The 25,016-nt window shown below is 33.0% G+C and overlaps 2 protein-coding genes across 2 annotated transcripts in view; one reads left to right on the plus strand and one right to left on the minus strand.

The window, feature by feature from the left end:
- Window positions 1-209: 209 nt before the first annotated feature.
- On the minus strand, window positions 210-1,689 carry atox1 (antioxidant 1 copper chaperone). Its single transcript, XM_051127927.1, has 4 exons — window positions 1,564-1,689; window positions 1,313-1,385; window positions 965-1,114; window positions 210-483 (listed from the first exon to the last, which is right to left on the minus strand). The coding sequence occupies exons 1-3, from the start codon at window positions 1,567-1,569 to the stop codon at window positions 990-992; spliced, it is 204 nt and encodes a 67-aa protein (XP_050983884.1). The 5' UTR covers window positions 1,570-1,689; the 3' UTR covers window positions 210-483; window positions 965-989.
- Window positions 1,690-2,181: 492 nt separating this feature from the next.
- slc36a1 (solute carrier family 36 member 1) overlaps window positions 2,182-25,016 on the plus strand; it is a 43,707-nt gene continuing 20,872 nt past the window's right edge. The window contains exons 1-11 of the mRNA XM_051127916.1: window positions 2,182-2,368; window positions 3,917-4,026; window positions 5,232-5,343; window positions 5,423-5,513; window positions 9,006-9,094; window positions 9,686-9,775; window positions 11,642-11,726; window positions 12,207-12,425; window positions 14,678-14,776; window positions 14,879-15,045; window positions 16,846-17,015. Of these exons, the coding sequence (XP_050983873.1) occupies window positions 3,999-4,026; window positions 5,232-5,343; window positions 5,423-5,513; window positions 9,006-9,094; window positions 9,686-9,775; window positions 11,642-11,726; window positions 12,207-12,425; window positions 14,678-14,776; window positions 14,879-15,045; window positions 16,846-17,015 (1,150 nt within the window). The 5' untranslated portion in view covers window positions 2,182-2,368; window positions 3,917-3,998. The remainder of the gene's footprint in view (window positions 2,369-3,916; window positions 4,027-5,231; window positions 5,344-5,422; window positions 5,514-9,005; window positions 9,095-9,685; window positions 9,776-11,641; window positions 11,727-12,206; window positions 12,426-14,677; window positions 14,777-14,878; window positions 15,046-16,845; window positions 17,016-25,016) is intronic.

Here is a 25,016-nt window from a genome sequence, read left to right on the forward strand (position 1 = left end):
ATTTTCATAAATTATGTTTTTTATTGTGTTATCATATTCAGATAACAGAGTTTATGTTTTTTGCCTTTCTCATTTTCATTTAGTTTAATAAAACAGAAAATATTTGAAACAAAATCTAATTCAAAACATTAATAATAACTATAATAGTATTTTCATTTAAACTAAAATAACACCTGTTAGAGCCAAACACTCACACAGTTTTGCTTTCGTCTTGGTGAATACAGGAAGCTTTATTTTAACATCTAGACACTTCAATTACAAGTATGTGTGGTAGAAAAAAAACAACCACATCGTAAACGGATAGATTTCAACATTCTCGTAATATAGAATATATAAATCAGCCTGGCAGCTGCTCTTCATGATGCTCTGCTGAACAGATTTCCTCCAGTGGTCCCGAAGATATGTAATAATTCATCTGATGAGTAATGTACAATCCAGCGAGGGAGCCCCACATCATAATCTTCAAAGCAGCACGATTCCGACCTATTAAAACATGAACACAAGTCCACTTTAGGTAATCTCAAATGCAATATTTATGCGTTGCAGGATCATCACCATGTGAAGCATGATACAAAAGCAGAGACAATACTTGATTTGTGCAATCACAATGTGATTAACAGGAGGATGGAAACTGATAGTAAAAACTTATGTTACACTATTTAAAAAACTACTTTGGACTTTCAAGTAAATCTTGTCTGGTCACAAGACTGAAAAATTCACGGCATGTTTTCAATGGTATGATCATAACAAAACCAAATCTGCATGTCAAACACTATTATTGAATCAAAATCTATTTATATACCTTTTAGACTAGCTACCACCATGTTAATTTTATATGACTTTAACATAATGTTTCAGCAATATTAGTTGTTATTAGTCTAATTAGGCTCTGTCAAAACAATCAATAGTGCTTTGCATTTAACAAAAGTATTATCAGTTTGCATGTCAAACAGCTGCTTCTCACCTTAGAGTTTTTAATGTATGATGTTTCATTTTGGACCGATGTAGGTCACAGTTTTCCCAGTCTTTTTCAGTGTTTCCATAAGGACATCCTTGTCTTTGTCTGACTCAATGAAGACCTTCTTGTTGGGCAGATCGATGTCAAACTTGACATCTGTTGAGAAACACATCTGAACTATGAACTATGCCCCCCACATGACTAAAACACTACTAAAAATAAAGAAATGAAGCTGCATTTTAATGTATTTAAGCAAAATAGTTTCACTTTCACAAATAGCAGGTTTTAAATAGTTTTGATAAGTAAATAAACACACACCACCAGGTTTGAAAACTAAAACATTTAAAAGCATACCCAGTTTATTCAGCACTCGAGTGACTGCACCAGAGCATCCTTCACATGTCATGTCAACAAAAAACTCGTGAGTCTGTCATGAGAAAAGAAAACATCTTTAATTCAGCTCTATAAGAGAGTCAATCAAAAGCTAGCTACAAGCTAAGTGTCTGGGAAGTTATGCTGCAAAAACATTTTGGATGCCCAAAAATCAGGAAGCAAAATACAAACAGATCTTTATGAGTTAAATTGTAAATTAAATGTGAAATTACCGTCATGATCGATCCGATTGTCGCTGCAGCTCAAGTGAAATGACTCGCTTTTGCTGGACTGTTGCTGTAGTACAGTGAGATGACGGGCTGCTTAGTTTAGGGATCGTCAGTAAATTACTACTATTTTTTTACAACGCGTTCATTTAAACCACTACGTAAACGTAGATATATTCACTCAACGTGCGTATATTGTAAAAGATTGTGCTATACTAGTTATCATGTTTGTTTACGAGTCAATGAGTTTTTCTAGAGGAACGTCTTTAAATACTTACAGTAGTTAATTTTTAGATGATCCCTTTTGTTCGAAGCGCCCCCTGCCGCAGTTAAATAAAATAATAAACTGACATAAAATAAAATATAACAATAAAATAAAATACGTGTTGTTTTAAGGCACTGCACTGTTATATCGATAACATTGTTTTAATATAATTTACGTTCGTTTTATTTTTGTCAAAGCCGCAACATGCCATGTGAAGGCATTTTAAAAGTTAAACTGTTAATTAAAAATAAATAAATAAATAAATAAATAAAAATAAAAAATAAAACAAAATGATTAGTCAGATTTGTTGGTTTGCTGTACAGGCAGCGGCAGAAGTGAAATCAGCTGACTGACACGATGTTGATGGTCATGTGACCAGGAGGACGCGGATCCGGGCGAATAAACACAATCTCAGGAGGACAGCAGTTTCAAATCATAGCATGTCAGCTTATTTGTACACTTATGTGCTGTCATAGCATGTCCGGGCTCAGATATGGACTTTATGAGGTTTATGTAATTGGTGGACATCGTTTAACTCTGCTTACGGTGAGTCTAAATCTGTCATTTCATGTAGCATTATATTAGCATACAGCAGTTGTTGTGACAGCACTGACAGCTGAAGGCTGAAGGACGTATCGCCGGTTATGTATGAAATTATTGCTATTTATGTGTTTACACTTTACGGGTTATTGTCGTGATTGGTCCAAACGAGACAGTAAATGAAAATACATGTCAAGACTGGGTGTTTCCCTGGTGTGATACAGTATACAGTAGATGTGGATGTAATTTACTTAGTTTTGCTGGCGGTATTTTAAAGTTACAGTACACATATAACAACTATATTCTTACTAACGTTTACAAATATTAATAAATAATTAAATGTTCACTGTAAGGTCATGCTAGCTAATTCATATTTTAATGTTAAGACATAGGAACTTATTGCACAATGTTACAGTACTTACTAATACAGCTCTGCATGTTCATTATGTGTCATTTCCGAAATCTTAGTTTAGGAAACTAAGTTTCATAATGAATTAGATGCTCTTTATTGTTTTAAAAATCCTCAAACTGTGGAACTTGAGATTTACTTTGCTGACTAAGACTTCTATTTAGAGCATATTTTAACTTGTCTATTAAATGTACATCAGTAACAAGTGAACTGCATGGTCATGAAAGACTTTTATTTTCCCATTGATCTGTTTTTGTATTGATTTGACTTTTACATACCAAGACGTTAAGTAGTCAATAGGAAATGTGTTCAAGGCAAAGCACTGGCCACTCCAAAGTCAAACATTGATTTTAGATTTGACAGCACTGAGCTGCTTTGCATTATCATATGATAGCGTGGTTGTTCATGCACACGTAACTGTAGAAAAATAATCAAGCTTTATTTTTTAACTTAAAACATTCACAGCTTCAGGTTATAGGTATATTGTGTGATGGTTGAATTATATATTTCTAAAAGCCAAGTCATTTTATTGTTGCATTTTGCAGTTACTGGCTGAATGAGTTGAATTGTGGCTGAATTGTTTCCTCTTATGTGGTATGGAATAGTTGTGACATCTTTTTCACTCATACAACTGATGTATTTCACCCCTTGTCTTCACCATTAAAAAACAAAAGAGTATATGAAGAGTTTAGATGCAAAAGCCTCTAAATCCATCTGACGTTTTTCTTTAAAATAAGCATTTTTTTTATCAGGCTCCTATGTATAGGTATCATTGTCTCATTTTTGACCGAGATGGCTTTTAGCTGCTTTTGCGTCTGAACTCTTTATACAGTGTTTACAGCTTAAAAAGCATAAGTGACAAAGCATAGTCATAAAAGTTTTCTCTATATGTGTAATAATACAGATCATGTCTGTGAATGATGCAGTAGTTCATTTGAGCTGCTCTGTGAAGTTCTCACAACTATATTAAAGTGTCAGATATAACTAATGTTGATTGCATGCTATTATTTGGCATATTTCAAATCCTCGTATTGTTTTTAGCCCCAAGAGATGATGAAAATATAATGACGCAGAAAGGGCACTTTGTGCGTCATTGGTGTGTTCTGGGAGGGCTATTAACTCTGTTCATTTGTCTGCGATCACAGTGTCTGTAGATGCAGCATCTCCGCAGGGAAGCTTTTGATCAGTGAAGCTATCAGTGGCAAATTACACCCCACCAAAGCAAGCATGGCCTCTGATATCAACTATCAGGATGGTAAACCAATTTCCTTTGCATTATGTGACACTGACTGCAACCGTTGTTTTACTTTTTTATTATTTTATTTTGCATTATTTTGTTTTTGTTTTATTTATTTATTTATTGGTTGTGGCCCAGCTTAAAATAAAACAACTTGGTAAAAGATAATGTTAATAAACAATTAACAAACATGCAGTAAAGTTTAAAGGATTTTTTTTTTTTGAAAGAAAGAATTTTTTTTATTTGAAAAGGACGTAAAATTGATCAAAAGTGATGATAAAGACATTTATAATGTTGCAAAATATTTCTGTTTCCAATAAATTTCTATTCATCAAAGAATCCTACAAAAAACACACAAGTATCACGGTTTCTAAAGAAATATTACATTTTATTTTATTTTATTTTTAAATGAGTTTATATAGTTAACTGTAATAACCTGCACTGAAGACTGAAATAATGATGCTGAAAATTCAGCTTTACCATCACAGGAATAAATTACATTTTGCAGTGTATTAAAATAGAAATCATTTATTTAAAATTGCAATAACATTTCACAATATTACTGTTTTTACTGCATTTGTAATCAAATAAAAACAGCTTTCACAAACCTAAAAGACACCTTTCAAAAACATTATAAATATATTTCTATTTCAAATAAATTTCTATTCATCAAAAAACCAAGTATCAAGTATTTCTACAGAAATATTAAAAAGTGCAGCTGTTTTCAATACTATTAATAATAAATGTTTGTTGAGCTGCAGATCAGTATATTAGAATGATGTCTGCAGGATCATGTGACATTAAAGCAGGGCTATTTTAATATAATTTTAATTAATATTCAAATAAGTTTTTATTTTCTCTTTTACTTTTATTTTATTTTTGAGTTTAATTTTTGTTTGTTTATTTATTTTTATCTATTATCTATATTTATCTATATAGTAACTATACTAACCTGCACAGAAGACTGGAGTGATGATGCTGAAAATTCAGCTTTACCATCACAGGAATAAATTACATTTTTGTTCAATGTATTGAAATAGAACTCATTTATTTGAAATTGTAATAATATTTCACAATATTACTGTTTTTACTGCACTTTGTAATCAAATAAATGGAGCTTACTTGAACCTAAGTCTTTCAAAAACATTAAGAAATCTTAATAATCCAGACGTTTAAAGGGTGTTTAATATTTTGTTAAAGCTGTATTTGTGTGTTGGTCACAGGCCCAAACTTTTCTAGAAGAGATGAGAGCCCCGCTGAAGATGAGCCCATCCGTTCACCCAGTTCCTCACGACAGTCAGAATACGAACGAATCGGAGGAAGAACAGGATCCTCGTAAGCACTGTCATTTTCACCTATTAAAGCTTTCATGTTCATAGACTTGATTTAATGTTGTGTTCATGTTTTTGTATAGGTTTTTTCAGACCATAATTCATTTACTTAAAGGAAATATTGGTACAGGACTCCTCGGCTTGCCTCTGGCTGTCAAGAATGCAGGACTCGTGGTAGGACAGAAAATTTAATTTGGAGATGAATGCTCATGATGTTATATTTTTAACCGTTCTGGTCTGTGTCCTGGTTATCATATATCATTTTAGAATGTGTATAGTTGCACATACACTTCTCTTTGAGCTTTATCATGTTGTTGTGTCATTGTGGCATGTACTTATCTGAACATGATCTACTCATGTCAGCATCATGTCAGCCTTTCAGTTTCATTTCTCTCACATTTCTCGTAAATCTTATGATTTTTTAATGAGCTTCCACACATAGCACACCTTTTGGTTTTTAAAGAGGCAATGCAGTGGTTGTTCATGTGTGATATAGCTGTCAGGTGATATAACACTCACAGGACCAGCACATGCAGTACATGCATTCATGAATAAAAAGACAGAAACTACATCCAGGGTGCAGAATTGACACTTCCCAAGTACAAGTAAAAATAGTTGAGTAAATGAAAATGCTGGCTTTGTTACAGTTTAAGAAAACAAAAAAGGAGAATCATAACATTTATTCTTAATTTTAAATAATTCATATTTCATAGTCTGCTTCCAAGATATCCTGCTATAAAATAAGTCTTTTATGTTCACCAAGGCTGCATTTATTTGATCAAAAATGCAGTAAAGCAGTAATATTGTGAAATATTTTTACTTTTTAAATTTATTTTTTTTATATGAATATATTTTAAAATGCAATATATTCCTATGATGCAAAGCTGAATTTTCAGCATCATTACTCCAGTCTTCAATGTCACATGATCCTTCAGAAATCATTTAAACTGATACTTTTTCTGGAATTCAGTGATGAATTGAAAGTTCAAAAGAAAATAAGATTTTTTTTCTTTACGTTTTATGCACCTAATCAAATCTAACCACATAATCATGACGCTAATCACATGGAAGAGTAAAAGTGTACCCTTTCTCAACAGTCTGCTTAATTTGGGGCCTCATTCATTTCTATAGCATAATTTAAGTTTGAAACTAAAGGTTATGGTTATGTTTAAATCCATAACCATAACTGTGAGCCTTAACAATCACTAGAATCTGAAGTTTTTTTGTGGTCTTCTTTGCAAGCATCAAATTGACCATATGCACGGACTACTTCCTTTTTTTAGACAGTCCAGCTCAGTCATTTCTGGTCAACTGTATTGTGCCGTGATAGAAGTGCCCTTTGCTCGTTTTCTTTACATAATCCAGTCACCATTCAAAGAAAAGTTTTGTTTGTCTAAGAGGACCAAACATCCATGTATACCATTCTTAAGAATGACAAATGCTGGTGTAAAAAAATCTGCTGAATATGCAAGAGTCATTGCTATGATTGACAGTAATAACAGAACAAAACCTCTGACAAGCCAATGTCAAAAATAAAGCTGTGCATTAAATGATTCAGACTAAATTCAGAGTAAAACTACAGCAGTAACAAGTTTGTGTTGGTTGAATATAGGCTATTTAATAGGTAAAACTTAAAAGATGTAGTTATTAAATTAAATATCTAAAATATTTCAAATTCATATTGAATGCATTATTTAATTCTTATACCATTAATATTTAACTTATGTAATTTTATTGAACTATATATAAGTATTTAAATAATTCACCTTTATAGGCTGTTTGTGTATGAGCTTATTTATTTATTTATTTATTTATTTTAATGACTTTCTGCACTTGCTATACTATATACTTCAGTGCAGTAAAAGTACTAAAATTTGTTATACTAGTAATTTTTTAATAAAACGAAAAGCAAGACTTGAAAAAACTAGGGAGTTGAAATGGCAGCTGCAGCCAATGAGTGATCCTCTGCTGCCATCTTCTGGTTATATAGATAATTTAATGTAATTTTTCACTTTAAAAAGTCATTGTTTCTGTGAAAATACTTTTTTTTTATGTCTCCTTTATGAATGAAAAGTGAATCTTTGAAGTGAATTTTACTGCACAGCTGTAGAGTTGAAAAACAATAAAGGCTTTAAAATATTACAAGATTTTAAAAATGTTTTCCTGACTGTGAAGGCAAGTTATTGATTATCAAGAATACCATTGTAAAGTCGTTGAAGAGAAGCATCGCTAGCTAGCTAATGTTAGCCTAAACAGTTATGATAGTGTTTAGCTGTCAGCATTTAAATGTACAACTACGTGTCTAGGTACTCTCGTGGGATTACCAGGCTAGGCATTTAAATTATATGTTGTTAAATAATATGAAACTGAATGTTAATGCTGCGATCATTATTTACGATGTTGCAATTATTATTTTTCTCAGTTTATGATAAGAACAAGGCAGGAGAGGAGTCTCAAGAGTGTCCATATATATATATATATATATATATATATATATATATATATATATATACGTGTGTGTGTGTGTGTGTGTCTGAGATTAGTGTCTGAGTATGTGTCTGAGTCTGAGCTTATGAAAATTACATTAAATTACCTGTATACCCAGAAGATATATATATAGCACATATAAAATGAGCTTTATCAGAATTTTATGAGCTGGCGGAAGTTCTAAAAACGCTCTGTGCACATGGTCAGTTGCTTAGCGATCATTTACTTTAACTTCTCTTTGCATGTATGATGCAAGTACACCATCAAGGCATGCATGTGTCGTTGTCCTGCTGAGCCATGTTTTCAGCCTCTGAAGACCACTAAAACCTCTCTCAGCATCAGCTGAGGGCACATGAACAACAAGACACAATCTGACAAGTGTTTCCACCTGATCTAAGACACCAGACATGTGGACACGTCCCTGAAGGATGCTTTCTGCTTCACTGCCAGACTTGAATATTATGCTTTGACCTTTTTGTCAGTTGCTCTGTGTAGTTATAGAGGTAGTTGCACCACACCATTACTGTTCCTTATCATATAAAACCCTTCCTCCCAAATTGTTTTCTAGACTGCATAGAGGAAGTACACCAACCTGACAAGTTAAATGTTTAAAAGCATGCATTAAATTGATGAAAAGTGTCAGTAAATACATTTACAATTTTATAAAAATAAAATGTGACACTGAAGACTGGAGCAATGATGCTAAAAATTCAGCTTTGATCAGAGAAATAAATAAAATGTTAAAATATATTACAATAGAAAATGTTATTTTAAATTGTACACCTATTTCAGAGTATTACTGTTTTTACAGTATTTTTGATCAAATAAATCTATGGTGACCATAATAAAAAATGCTGACCCCAAACATTTGAACAGTAGTGCATTTTGGTTTTTGGTCATCTGGTTTACACCTATGGGTGTCCAGTTGGTCCTGTTGACTCGTCTGTTCAAAACTCTGCCACCAGAGTAAAATGGTTTGCTATAGTCCCTTCAGACTTATATATATCTGACTTAATTCTAATGTTTACTCTAGTCCTGAGACGATGTTAAGGCAGTAAATCTCCCGGTGGGCTGTATTTGAATTTCATGATTTTTAAGATACTTTACCTCAAGTAATTAATGTTGATTAAACATGCTTTATCAATGGTTTGATGCCCTTTGTCTCTTCTCATTCTGCAGGTGGGGCCTTTAAGTCTTCTGGCTATGGGTATCGTGGCTGTTCATTGCATGAACCTCCTCGTGAAATGTGCACATCATCTAAGTGCAAAGTAAGAATACTTTGATTATTTTTAGAAATCCTGCACCTTATGTTCTTGACAAGATTTTTTGATTAGGGGTCAACCAATGTGTGTTTTCCAGGGCAGATGCCAATATTGATTATTACAGATAAAGTGGACCGAAAAAACAATATTTTGAACTGATACACATGTCTGGTGTAAAAATGAAAATGAATGTCAAAAAATTGGTTTTGAAAATGACGATACAATAACGCTGAAAAAGCTTTATATTGTGCAGATAATTGGTTTTGATACCTAGTTTTGTGTTCTGTCATGGTGAATTTTAGTGTAGGTTCCTTTTCATCATTTGCATTAAGCCTGCATAGGTATACTGAGAGATTTATTTATTTATCTCTGTTCATTTATTTGTCTATTTATGTATCTATTCATAAGTCTGTTTATTTATCTTCATATCCATTTGTTTAATTATATATTCATCCACCCATGGTCAAATAACAAAATGTATGTGCTTGATTGTTCAGGAGCATTTTAGTAAGAAAATAAATTCTTGTGTTTCTGTCATGTTCCTTTTAAATCACAATTTAAAAAAAAAATTCTTTCTTAAATCTTGTCTATATTTAGGATGGGCAAGCCCTTTCTTTCCTATGGAGATGCAGTGGAGTATGGGATGGAGAATGTGTCATGGCTCAGCAGACACTCTTTGTGGGGAAGGTACAGAAATGAAATGTCTGTGTTTCAGTGCTTACAGGGCAGTTTTAAACTTCAGCAGTATGTTAAAGTTGAGTAGTGTTTGTGCTGTTCTCACCATAATCTTTAACCATGTGTCACATGACTCTCTCAGAACATGATCTCTGTGCAACTCCACTGTTTCACATCTTGCATATGATAGCACACATACATCACCCATGCATCTGTTAATCTGAAAGATGTTATTATAAGAGCGATTGCTCATCTGTGATATGAAATGTTCCATGTGAGATGTTAAAAGTTCATTAGGTAATATTAATTATTAAATGAAACTGCTCTTTTTAAGATGTTTGCATTCAATGATGAGAACAGAGATTTCAATCAAATGTTTGGGGGTGGTGAAAATTTTTTTTTTGTGCTTGCATGTGTGTGAGTTTGGAGTAAGTCTCTTGTGCTCACCAAGGCTGTATTTATTTGATCAAAAATGCAATAAGAATTGGAGTATTGTGAAATATTAATACAATTTAAAACTTTGTATTTAAATATATTTTAAAATGCAATTTATTGCTGTAATGACAAAGTTGATTTTTCAGTCTTCAGTGTCACATGAACCTTCAGAAATCTCTGATATGCTGATTGGCTGCTCAAGAAACATTTCTTGTTATCACTATTGAAAACAGTTGTGCTGCTTAATATTTTTGTTGCAGCTTTTTTAATATGGGTCATTCCACAAAATCGGTGCCTTTTGCCTCCCTAAGAAATAATCTAACGTAGATTTAATGTAACAACAAATAATTGTGCAATTTAAAAACATAACAATACCACACATGCTTTACATAATACACAATATTACATAAAAAGTCAATTAAGTATTATTTTAAATAATCATTGTCTCATTGTTAAGCAATGTTTTTGGCATAAGTATGCATTTTGTAAATCATTTTATTGGTGTCCCCTGATTTCATGTCAGCCCCTTATCAAAAAACCCTTGTAAAATAATGTACATTCAAATGAAATAATTTCTAGGAGGTTGCATTATCTCTCAACCAGGCTGCCAACACTTAAAACATAAGTATGTTTCTCTCACCCCTCTTTAATGTTATATTTTTGATGATTTATGAGGTTTGACTGAGAAATGGTCCATCATGCAATGTCAATCCTGTTACCATTTTTTGTACATTATACAGTGATTTCTCACATTTAATATAATCAATATCTACTAGTAAATCCTTTCAACGTGTACAATATTTGCTTTTGTGAACTTTTGTGAGCTAGCAATTAGCAAATTAGTTTGAAATCGTCAAGCCTGTTACTTTTTGGTGTAACAGGTTTTGACATGGGTAACAGGGATGACATTGATTAGGTGTGACCCTGTTGTTAAAGAATGTGTACAATTAAAATATTTTAAGTTCTAATTAAACTATAGTATCTAGTAATGCTTGTGTCGGTAACAGGGTTGAAATACCAAAACATGAGGTAGAAAAATAGTCATAAAATGATAAATTACATAGCCTGAGATGGTGCAATACAATTTCTTGTCGTTTATGGTTTCTTCATTTTATGGATATTTAAAAAATATTTTTATTTTTCACTTTTTCCAAGTGAGAAAAGCACAGAATTCATGGAATGAAATAGTGGAGTGAAATAGAAATCTTTTGTAACATTATAAATATCTTTAAAGTCACTTTTGATCAATTTAATGCATCCTCGCCAAATAAAAGTATCAATTTATCAAAAAAAAAAAAGGTTTGCTAGTAGTATATGTGTGCTTAGTCGGCTACTTGTCTAAATGGTTCAATTTGTGATTAAATTATTGTGAAAATATAAGAAATATTTTGACCTGTGCATGAACATATTGATTTGTTTCGTTTTTTGCTTTTTGGCTTTCAGGCGTGTGGTGAATCTGTTCCTCAACATAACCCAGCTGGGCTTCTGCTGCGTTTACTTTGTGTTCCTCAGCGACAATGTCAAACAGGTGAGAGAGCTTTAAATACAGAAGAAGAGAAATGTTTCAGATTTCAGTAACAGTTTTGTCTATATTAAAACAATATTCTTCATAATCACACACATAGTGTAATGTCCTTCATTGTCATATTATTAAAAAAATAAGAATTCAGAGAATACAGTAGTGTTCATGTAAGCCAACTTTTAGAACATGAATTCACATTGAACTTCTAAACTTTAAAAACTTAATATATTGTTCTTTTTGGATAAAAGATTTGCTAAAATTCTAAAAAGTAAATGCAACAGAAATGCAGTGAGTTAATTTCTTTGCTCACCACAAGAGGGCAGCATTGCTTATCACTTCACTTGATTAAACAACCTCCCAAGTTTGCTTCCCCCAACAAAAAGATGTTTTTTCTTTCCTTTTCCTTTTCCTTTCTATAATTTCATATTGCTAAAGGATCGTTATTACAGTCTTAAACTAATCTTTCCGTTAACTCGCATACTGTAGGTGGTTGAAACTGCAAATGGGACAACCGGGAACTGTCACAACAACGAAACTGCAGTAATTGTCCCCAGCTATGACTCTCGGCTCTACATGCTCTTCTTCCTGCCCTTTATCATCGTGTTGGTGTTTATCCGCAACCTGAAGTACTTGGCTCCTCTGTCGTTTGTAGCAAACCTCTCCATGTGTGTCAGCCTGGTCCTCATATACTACTACTGTCTGACGGTAAGACATGAAACACACAACATGCACTTAATATGGTGTAAGTGTATCAGTATATGGCTTGAATTTCATTGCATGATTTTTCATAGTGTTTAGTGTCGTATATGATACATACTTGGTCCACAATACAACATCCTGAGTGGACCAAAAGGTATTTTGAACTCTTAAGCATCATTATGTATGAATGCATTACATAGCAAAATATTAAACCAAGTGTAGTTTATTTTAAACACATATATTACACTTTTTAAGCAGAATGTTTAAAAAAGTTTACTATGGGTACTATAGATACTCCAAGCAATGCTTAGGAGCAAGGCCTCTCCCTGGGCTGCTGATTGACTCTCAGATGTTATGGATGAAGAGTTAAGCGTCAATGACAGGTTTCAGGGTTGTTTTTATAGAGCCCATTTCCTATTGAACACCTTTAAATGCTTTAAATCAGACCCTGCTTTTGTAATCAGCAGGCCAGCTACTGAAAAACAAGCAAGAGGGTAACACAATTTTTCAGGGAGGAAAGAAAATTTGACATGGTGGAAACAGCTGGCTCGAGATTGCAAATTGGTTTGTTGTTTGGAAAACATTTTTTTTGTAAAGAGTTTCAAAAATGCTTACAGAGCTGCCATAGGACATTAAATGTTTACTCTAAATGCATCTTGAACCAGTACAACACATCAAACAATCACTGTAAATTTATATTGTGATTTATAGTCATAATTTAATTTGTGCTCCATTTAAAATCTGATTTATACAGTACCAAATGTCTGAGATTTTGTAAATATGGGATAATAATAAATATCATATACTGTATATTATATATACTGTAATAAAAAATGTATATATTTACAGTATATACTACTTTATTTTAGTGTACTTTAAAATATATTTTTTTCCTGGGATGCAAAGCTGAATTGTCATCAGCAGTTTGTCACATGATCCGTCAGAAATCATTCTAATATGCTGATTTATTATTAGAATAATCAATTTTGGAAACAGTTATGCCAAATTTTTTTTTTTTTTTTTTTTTTTTTTTTTTGGAAACCTGTGATTCTTTTTTTCAGGATTCTTTGGTGAATTACAAGTTAAAAAGAACAGCCTTTATTCAAAATATAAATATGTAAATCTATGCTATCACTTTTAATTCATTTAACACATCACTGGTGAATAAAAGTATTACTTTCTTTAAAAAAAAAAAAAAACAAAGATTTAAACACTAGTGTATATTGTTAGAAAACTTTACTGTTTTAAATAAATGCTGTTCTTTTTAAGTGTTTATTGATCAAAGAATCCTAAGATAAAAAGTATCACAGGTTCCAAAAAATATTAAGCATCACAACTGTTCAACACTGATAATAAATCAGCATATTAGAATGATTTCTGAAGGATCATGTGACACTTAAGACTGGAGTAACAGCTGATGAAAATTCAACTTCGCAGCCCAGGAATAAATTATATTTTAAAGTATATTAAAATGAAAACCATTATTTTATATTGTAATAACATTTTGCAATATTACTGTTTTTTTTCTGTATTTTTGATTAAATAAATGCAGCCTTGATGAGCATAAGAAACTTCTTTAAGAACCATTCAAAATCTTACTGATCCTAAACTTTTGGGTGGCAGTGTATATTTAAAAAGACATATTTAAGATAATGAGTAAATATGCCATTCAAAAGTTTGGTGTCACTTCTTCTATAAAGGATGCACTAGATTTATCTAAAGTGACAGTAGAAAAATAATTAATTATTAAAAATAATTTTCGTAATATTTCTATTTCAAATAAATGCTGTTCTATTCACTGAGCTTTTTATTCACCAATAAATCCTGAAAAAAAAAAAAAAATCATGGTTTACACAAAAATATTTAGCGGCACAACTGTTTTCAACATTGATAATAATGGTAAATGTTTCTTGAGCAGTAAATCGTGGCACTGAATAACTGGCGTTATGATGCTGAAAATTCAGCTTTGATCACAGAAATAAATTACATTTTAAAATATATTAAAACAAAAAGCAGCAATTTTAAACAACAATAATATTTAGCAATTTTACAGTTTTTCACTGTATTTTGATAAAGTAAATGCAACAGGAAAAAATAGAAAAGGTTAAATCGAAGCATTTTCATTCTCTCAGACTTTTTGACGCCACTTTTATTCATGTAAACTTTTTTTTTTCTTTTTTTTTTTTTAAATATTCACAGTGTCACAACTGTATAACTTTTTTTTTTTTTTTTTTTCTATTCTCGCTTTGCATTCTCAGAATATCCCATACCCCATCAACCTCCCGCTGGCGGGAAGAGGAGTTGACTACCCTCTCTTCTTTGGAACAGCAATATTCGCCTTTGAGGGAATTGGAGTTGTAAGTTTTTCTTTTGCTCTGATATCATGTACATCACCACAGAAATGTTATTTAAGTGAAAAAAGTTCAATTCAAAAAGGTGTCATACTCGATTTTCATCAGGTGCTGCCTCTTGAGAATAAGATGCAGAATCCCAAAAACTTCACCATGGTCCTGTATCTCGGCATGGGCATCGTCACCACCCTCTACATCACCCTGGGCACCATCGGCTACATTGGCTTCGGAGAGCATATTCGGGGGAGCATCACATTGAACTTACCGTTATGCTGGTGAGTGCCAGAGGATCTTTAATGTTTACTGCATTCTAGTGCCACTTATTTATTTATATTTTGTCGATTATGGTGATTGGGATGAAAAAGCATCCTGAAACGCTAATTAAAAAATTAAATCCACAAAAACATAATGCACAAAAACTATCCTAGTTTCTAGAATGGACATGAGTTTAATATCCATGCACTACAAAGTCCAAAAACAAGCAAACAAATAAAAAAATATATATTTCAGATAAATGCTGTTCTTTTAAAAAAGTATCATGGTTTTCACAAAAATATTGGGCAGCACAAACTGTTTTCAACATTGATAATAAGAAAAAATATTTCTTGAGCAGCAAATCAGCATATTACAATGATTTCTGAAGGATCATGTGACATTTTTTTTACATTATAAAAAATATTTAAGCAAAAAGAGTTATTTTAAACTAATAATATTTTCACAATATTAGTTTTTTTAATTGCTGTTTTGCTGATAACTGAAGTAATGATACTGAAAATTCAGCTTTGCATCACAGAAATAAATTACATGATAAAAAATATTCAAGTAAAAACAGTTATTTTAAACTAATAATATTTTCACAATATTACTGTTTTTTACTGTTTTGCTGAAGACTGGAGTAATTATGCAAACAAATTCAGCTTTGCATTACAAAAATAAATTACATTATAGAAAATATTCAAGTAAGAAACATGGTTTTCACAAAAATATTGAGCAGCACAAACTGTTTTCAACATTAATAATAATAAAAAATATTTCTTGAGCAGCAAATCAGCATTTTACAATGATTTCTGAAGGATCATGTGACACTGAAGACTGGAGTAATGATGCTGAAAATTCAGATTTACATCACAGGCATAAATTGCATTATAAGTAAAAACAGTATTTTAAACTGTAATAATATTTTCACAATATTACAGTGTTTATTACTGTTTTGCTGATGACTGAAGTAATGATTCAGCTTTGCATTACAGAAATAAATGATGTTTATAAATACATTTTCAAGTAAAAAACAGTTTTTTAAAACTGTAGTAATATTTTCATAATATTACTGTTTTTTTATTGCTGTTTTGCTGAAGACCGTTATTTTAAACTAATAATATTTTCGCAATATTACACTGTTTTTTTTTTTTTTCCTGTTTTGCTGAAGACTGGAGTAATTATGCAAACAAATTCAGCTTTGCATCACAAAAATAAATTACGTTATTAAAAAAAATTCAAGTAAAAAACTATTATTTTAAACTGTAATCATATTTTCACAATATTGATGTTTTTTTATTACTGTTTTGCTCATTTCTACCAAACCTATTCTAGCCTTTCAATTAAAAAATGATTTTTTGTTTGTTTGCTTGTTTCTAACAAAACCCAGCCTTGCTGCAAATTGGTGTACTAGGGCTGGGAAATTGAAGGCAGCTGATTTCAGATGGTTTGAGGCTTATTCACTTCAGGTGAATACAAAGGAAGCATTCTGAACAGGTCACTGAGCCCCAGTGACAAAAAAGCTGACTGAAACAACTTAGAAACTGGGAACAGACCCAAATACACCAATTGACATCTCTGTTCCCTGCTGACAAACTCAGGCGCAAAGGAGAAGCGGTGGACTAAAATCAATGCAAAATCACAGTGTCAGTGTCAGTCTTTTGTTTCTATCTGCGACTATGTAGTGATTGACGTGTTACTGCAGAGCTATCTGTGATACCTGTATCTCATATTTTACTCCTAATTAGAAACACTAGCTGATAGTCTATGATCAGTGGTTGCAGAAAAAAAAAAACTTGTCTAATGTCTCTGTTCTGTAGGTTGTATCAGACCGTGAAGCTGCTTTATTCTTTTGGGATCTACATCACTTACGCGCTGCAGTTCTACGTGTCGGCAGAGATCCTGATCCCGCCGGCGGTGGCGCGCTGCGGCCCCAGATGGGCGTTGATGGTGGACCTCGGCATCCGCGTGGCTCTCGTATGCCTCACATGTAAGTCGTGCTGCAACAAAACACCTCCACACAACAAAAAACCTCTTCACTCCAGCAATCTTTCAGTTAACATCATCAACCGTTGCGGCGCTTGCGTCAAAAGTCAGGAGTTTTCAGCGGCTCATTTGTTTGGCCACACGCTCTTGTGTGCGTCGAACCGCGGCTCAAGGTTGTTCAGCTACTTCACAGCGCATTTGTCATTGTTAGAAGTCTATTTTTACCTTTTGTCACTTTTTCTGAAACAAGCCGGACCTTGAACGTGACAGCAAATGTTTTTCACGTGTGACTCAGACGTGGTGTTGAAAATGAGGTTTGGGTTTTGGTTGCATAGTGAACATGAACGTGTGCCTTTTTATCTGTAAATGAAGGAAATCATGCCTTCTCTTTTTTAAAATTGTAGTGAATGACTCGTGTGCTCAACCAGATCACTCTACTTACTGCGCAGCAGCCACTTCCTAAGCGTTTAAATATATATTTTTTTTTTTGGTTGTTTCTTTGGTTTTATTGATTGCCCTTCAAAGCTGAGGTTGTTAAATCCTGTTTGACACGTGAGGTGTCATCTCACATGAGCAGCGGCTGATGGTGTTTTCTTCACTAGGAGGCAGTCTTGAGCGCTTCTTCATCTTGTTAACACAGCTTTCACTTATATGAGCAGCCTATTGATCTTAATATACTTGTCACATGAGGACCAATCATGTAGATTACATATTAATGCATTGTACTGATAGGTTTCTTTTTTTCATTATTTGCCATTTACCCAACATTTCTTGCATCACTTTTCCTTCTTTTTTTTTTTTTTTTTGAAAACATTCACAAATCATTTAGATGGTAGATTATATTTATACAATTCTTATACTCACCAAGGATGCATTTATTTGGTTAAAAATATAGTAAAAACAGCAACTGTGACATATTACTGCAATTTAAAACAACCGTTTTATATTTTTATATACACTGCCATTCAACCGTTTGGGATCAGTAAGATTTTTAAAGTTTCTTATGCTGATCAAAGTTCCATTTATTTCATCAAAAAATACAGAAGGCAAAAAAAATATTATTGCAATTTAATACTTTAAAATATCATTTATTTCTCTGGTGCAAACATGAATTTTCATGTCTTCAGTGTCACATGATCCTTCAGAAAACAATGTTGGAAACAGCTGTGCTGCTTAATATTTTTTTTGGAACCTGTGAAACTTTTTTTTCAGCATTCTTTGATGAGTGAAAAGTTCAGACCAGCATTTATTTAACTTTTTATCTTTTTATCAGTTTAACACATCAGCCTTGCTAAATAAAAGTATTCATTTCTTTCAAACAAAAAAAAAAAGAAAGAAAAAATTGACTAACCCCAAACTTTGGACAGCAGTGGTTTGTATGTTCTTACAAAAAATCCTGAAAAAAGTTTCACAGCTTCCAAAAAGATATTAAGCAGGAACTGTTTCCAACATTGATAATAAATCAACATATTAGAATGTTTTCTAAAGGATCATGTGACACTGAAGACTGGAGTAATGATGCTGAAAATTCAGCTTTGCTTCACAGGAATAAATTACATTTTAAAGTATATTAAAGTAGAAAATATTTCACAATATTACTGTTTTTTTTTTTTTGTCTTGATGAGCAGAAAAGACTTTAAAAAACATTAAAAATCTTACTGATCCCAAACATTTTAGAACAGCAGTGTATATATTTTAAAATATAATTTATTCCTGTCATGGCTAAGCTGAATTATATGGAACATAAAAAATAAAAAGGTAATTTTTCCTCACAGTTCTGAGCTTATATCTCACAATTCACTAGGGGTGTAAGAAAATATCGATACACGTGTATCGCATTATTTTGTTTGCCGATACTGTATCGATTCTCAAAAATGGAATATCAATATTAAAAAAAAATCATTTTGAGTGTATATCCTGACTGCAAGATTGCAGTCTTCTTATCTCTGAACTTAAACAGTGAAATACTAGCATAAGGGCACAGCACTAATGTTAGTGTTAATGGAGGGTGAAAGAATAGTTCCTGCTCCCGTCTCGGTGTAAAGTGTGGTGTCATTTCCAATATTTGTATTTATTTTATTGTTTTACAATTATTTTGTTTTCTTTAGGAATCCTGCAATCCTTGATATTAAGCAGATGTAATTCTTAAGTTCAGATCAAAATGATCTGACATGGTTACAGTTGTAAACTTAAGTTGTAAAGCAGGGTCTAAAATATATATGGTCTGTTTATAAAAGCTTACATTTTATACATTTAATAACTAAAGAATCTTGCAAGCACTTTATTTTCCCTCTTTACTCATACTGCACAAAAAGTGATTCAATAACATTGAATGGTTTGCATATGGTGGTGTGTTCTTAATTACAGCTTTCCTGAAATTATGTCCTATTCATAAAATAAGAAATATCCCAATATATTGATTTGTTTACAGCCTTACAATTCACACAATTTTTTTTTTCTCAGAATTTCGAGGTTTAAACTCCATCCTTACATATTAATATCTCACAATTCTTACTTTTTTGTTGCACTTCCAGGAAAAAAATGTCAGACTTGCGATGAAAAAAGTCAGAATTGTAAGGTATAAATAAATAAAGATAGTTTACATCTTGCAGTTGTGAGAAGAAAAATTATAAAGATATAAACTTTTAATTGCGAGAGGGGAAACAAATCTGAATTCTGAGTTAAAAGTCACTTTTATTTATTTATTTCCATAGAAGTACTCCGGTCTTTAATATCATTTATTTTTGGGTAAAATATGACCCAAACATGTTCTTGATAGGTTTCAAGGGAGATTTACATTCATACATCCATTATCTGACAACATTCTGACTTTTTTTGGTGCACTTCTGGGAAGAAATTCAGATTTGCGACAAAAAAGTCAGAATTGTAAGATATAAATACATAAAGATAGAGTTTACATCTTTCAGTTGTGCAAAGAATAGGTATAGAGATATAAACTTGTAATTCCAAGAGAAATTCTGAGTTAAGTGGCATTTATTTATTTATTTATTTATTTATTTGGCAAAAACAAGCTTCCATAGAATTACTCTGATCTTTAGTATCATAGTTTTCCCAAAGTTATGACCAATAGTGCAGTTTTTTATTTATTGTATTTATTATTTTGTTCGATTTTCAGGTTAAAATATGACCCAAACATGTTCTTGACAGGTTTCGGGCGAGATTTACATTCGTACATCCATTATCTGACAACATTCATGAAAAAAAATATTCGTTAATGGTTTACAAAGGACTATATGAAGAATTGAAGAAATCAATACGCTCCTGTAGAGTTTCTGTGTTGCTGCTCGTGTCGACCTAGTTGCTTTGAACTGGTTTAAAGCAGAAACATTAAAGCAGCATTCGCAGGGACCATTTCTGCAGTCATGTTAATGGCCTTCAAGCGTGGAGGGAAAATTGTCAGCATTGTGGTGTTGGCATGGAGTCGGATGTGCAGCTGCGAGATTATATTTGGTTATTAGTTAAATGGAGCATTGTAAACATTGTTTTTTGTAAACTCCCGTGTGATAATGTCACAGGCGACATGGGCGGCAGGGGCCGAAAGAGATGGGCCTTTCGAGTTTAAATCGCCCACGGCATTGTGCTTGATGTTTTTATTTGGCTGTTTGAGAATAGAAGTGAATGAAAAGTCATGTAACGCATTAGGCGTGATGTGAAATGTAATGCATGTGTAGCTCTTCACCTGAATGGTTTTTCACACATGACCCAGTGTGAACACATGTATTGGATATTATTTAGCAGAATGAAGAAAACTGACCTCTGACTCATCATTAAGTTGTTCCAAACATTTATGAGTTCTGTATGACTTATGAAAGAAATATTTTGAAGAATGTCAGTAACCAAACAGTTGACAGCAGCCATTGACTTCCATAGTGTGGGAAAAAATACTATGGAAGGTAATGATGGTCAGCATTGTTTAGAATATCTTTTGTGCTTAACTGAAAGAAATGCAAGTTTGAAACAGCTTGAAGGTGAGTAAATGATAACAGAAGTTTCATTCTTAGATGAACAATCTCTTTATGACTTTTCTGTTTCATACAAACGCATTCTCTACGCTCTACACTTTTAATAAAAGAGCTAACAAATAGAAAGGAAGATGCTGACAGTTCACAGTGAGTCAAGGTGTTCATGTTTCTCAAATGAAATGGCAAGAATAAAACCGTTTGTTGTCATTCATTGTTTAAGCACATAACTGAGCGTGCATAACAATCCTTGGCAAGCTGCCTTAACAATGCGACATTGCCTCATGAAATGTAATAAAAATTGTAGTCCAGTCTGAAGCAGGAATGTTCAGTAGCACCCAGCCGTTGTTTTAGGTTTTTATTACGTTATTAAAAAACAGAAAAGTCTCATTTTATTCCAGCCTCAAGTAGGCATATCTCATTTTTTGGTTTCAAATATGCATTAAATTGAACAACCTGAAGACTGAATAAACTAGCAGCCAAAAATTGTTTCTCTGTGTTCAAATCAGGGTTGTGATTTAGCAGATCAATTACAGGGTGTAAGGCCTGTGATTGTGAGTCGGTCAGCTTTCTGAATATTAATCACACGGGATGCGAGTGTCTGAGGTGAAGATGCCGTCAAAGCACCTTCACAGTTCATCACGCTTCGCGCCGGGCAGTTACAAATGGGCATGTCCAGGAGTACCTAATCAAAGCTTGTGCCGACCGGCAATCTGTTGTCATTTCCTCAGAATGATACTTTGACAGAGTGCTGGACGCTTTACTAACCATTTAGTTCAGACGGTCTTCGGGTACCAGACATTTGTAGCCATTCATCATGCTCTCCATTGAATGTCACTGACTTGGGGTCAAAATTGTGGATCCAACAAGTACATTTGTGCTTAATACAGTTGAAGGAGAAGTTCACTTCCAGAACACCAGTTTTCAACAATCAATTGTCATCCAAGATGTTCATGTCTTTCTTTCTTCAGTCGTAAAGAAATTGTGTTTTTTGAGGAAAACATTTCAGGATTTTTCTCCATATAATGGACTGATATCAGTGTTTCCCCTAGGTTCACAGTGGTACTTTTTTTTCCAGTACTCTCTGTATAATAACAAAAACATTTATTTCAGTAAAAAATAGAGTCCAAAACTCCCAATTTCAATATTTTGAACAATAGGGCACTATGAACTTTTATTTATTTATTTTTTTTTCCAGAATGTTTTTGGTTTGTTTGTTTTGTTTTTATAATCAAATGAAGGCATTAAACATTTATTTATTTTAAATCAAATGAAAATTAAACCCTTTTAATTTTTGGCAGACAAACAGAGGTTTACTAAAACTAATACATGGAAGAAAATTTGTGTGAATATTCAGTTAAAAAAGTTTTAATTATAATTGTAGATTTTTTTTTTTCTACAGTCATGTGGTTAATCTGGTTGTAATATTTATTTTTGTCATTTAATTGTTGTATTTAAATTGGTCAGAAATAGAAATATACAAAGACGTACATTATATTGTACAAAAGTAATACAGGAGTAATATATTTCTGTTACACCGTACTTTTATTTTGACAGGTTGCCGTGGAGTTTCTCTGTAGGATGTAGGATGATTTTGAAATGATTTTTAAAGTTGAGGGAGAAAATAAGAGTTTTTTCAACATACCCTAACTGTCTTGCGGCAGAATACACAGAGTTCAGGGAGAGCAAGACAAGATGAGCGTTTGAGATTTTTTTTTTAATGAAAAAAATTCCTCGGCTGGGATCGTTCACAACCGCATTTGGGATCGTTTGAAGCTGCATTTAAACTGCATTTTGAAAGTTCAAAATTGGGGCACCATATCAGTCCATTATATGGAGAAAAATCCTGAAATGTTTCCCTCAAAAAACCTAATTTCTTTACGGCTGTAGAAAAAAGACATGAACATTTTGTATGACAAGGGGATAGGAGTACATCATCTGTAAATTTTTGTTCTGGAAGTGAACTACTCCTTTAAGGATGTTTAGATCAATTTTACTGGAAGACAAGATGAAAATCCTGAAGTAAAATAACAAAAAAATATATATATTTTGGTAGTATGTGCCATATATTGCATTCTCACAGCAGCAACCCCTCGATTCCTTAGTCTTGTGTTTTCCAACTTTTGTCCTGGTTTGCAGCTTCGCTGGAAGTTTTTATTCCGTTGGGATGATCGCAGCATAAGCATAGAATAAAGTATATCAGCAATTTTCATCACATATTCACTCTGTAGCATTAGTGTCTTAATGCGGTTCCTTCCTTTTTTAATTCTGAATCCCAAATTAAACACTGAAGACTCTCCGCGTTGGCTCATTGAGGGCAGACAGGATGTAGCTGACAGTGCCTTTGTCTTGGAGATGAAGAGAGACCAAGAGTGTGCAGCATATGACATCTGGTTCAAAGATCTCCAGAGAGAAGCTAGAGGGCTTCATCTAGCGCGCTGAGCCGAGGCTCTTCTTCCTCCTTGTGTGATCACAAGTGTATGCAGAATCCATCAAAGGCCAGCAGTGGCTGGGCTGTGCTGATAGTGCGGATGCAATAAGCATGTGTCGCAGAGAATAACGTCAGAAGACAAGAACACTGTGTTTGGCAAGAAGACTGATCCTTTATGCTTAAAGGGCTTCACTACTGACTGACATATAGTTGGCATATGGAATTAGTTCATAGAGCTGTTTGCACAAAAGTATGTATACATGCTAAAAACACATCAATATACAAAATCCAAATACGTAGGTGAGAAAGTCACGAGGGCTATTTTTAAAGGTTTTTCACGTCTTTTTAAAGAATAGTTTACCCCAAAATGAACATTTTCTGAAAATGCATTCATCCTCAGGCCATCCACAATGTAGTTTCTTCATTATATTTAGAGAAATGTAGCACTGCATCACTCAACAATGAATCCTCTGCAGTGAATGGGTGCCGTCAGAATGAGAGCCCAAACAGCTGATTAAAAAACATCACGTGTGTATGTTTCACAGAAAAAGTTAGTCATACAGGCTTGGGACGACATGAGAGTGAGTAAACGATCACAGACGTTTCATTTTGGGTGAACTATACAAAAAAATAACTTTCATCTTTGTAGGAAACTGTCCTGTTTGTTCAGTTCAGGCGCTGCAGAAATAGGACTTCTTGCTCATTGCTTCTAATCAAACAGTTTAAAGATTTAAATGCCTTAAAGGGATATGTAGAGTGTAAAATCCCAATTCACTCCAAAAATCATCTGACACACACTGATAAAGTTTATTTTGCATGCTCTATCAGTTCTTATTAATTAATTCATGAGCCGTTGCACAGTTTTTCTGTGTTGCCATATTCTTTTTAAACAAGTTTAATTGCTTCAGTATTTCCCGATAATCTCTTAAGACTCATTTTGGACTGTCAGGAAACCGATCATGTCTGATCTGATGTTTTATTTTCCTCTTTGTGCTTAGTTTTAGCTGTTCTGCTTTCAGGTTTTGGTGTAGAGAAAAATGAAACCGGATTAAGGACTTATTTGCCAGTTTTCAGGCTCTTGTGTTGTGGTTTGATTTCAAACCAGACTTCAAAGGAACGCACACCAGCTTACCAATACATAAATGCTTTGCTTTCCTCTCTTCTCGTAATTCCTCTTTTTAGGCTCTATCATTCTTTACAATTTGATTTAATTGACATGCAAATTCAGACGAACACTGTGTTTTTCATTTTAATGAGCGTAAGTGACATCAAGACCGATACTCTGAGACAATAGCAAAGGAAGTTATCTCCTCCAATTTAACCTGAGTGTTGCAGAGCGATTGCTGAAGCGAGGATGTTAAGGGCAGTCAGCAGGATTTATATTGTCCATTCAACCCCAGTTTGGTTCTGACTATGTGTATTTCAGCTGGGACTGATGTACTCTTTTCAAAGGCTAATTGACATTTCCTGATCAATTCTCTCTAAGAGCTAATTAACCTCTCAGGGCTTGTGTTTTTGTATTGAAATGTATATTTGAGGTGCAAATGATTTGCTTTCTATCTGTGCTTGTTTTTGAGTTTAATTATTAGTTTGA

The sequence above is a fragment of the Labeo rohita genome, chromosome 14, assembly GCF_022985175.1.
Source record: "Labeo rohita strain BAU-BD-2019 chromosome 14, IGBB_LRoh.1.0, whole genome shotgun sequence".
Taxonomy (NCBI): domain Eukaryota; kingdom Metazoa; phylum Chordata; class Actinopteri; order Cypriniformes; family Cyprinidae; genus Labeo; species Labeo rohita.

Coding starts and splice junctions, on each gene's coding strand:
- atox1 (XM_051127927.1), bottom strand. Junction 1,115..1,312: donor TCGAGTGCTGAATAAACTGG/GTATGCTTTTAA, acceptor GTTTCTCAACAG/ATGTCAAGTTTGACATCGAT.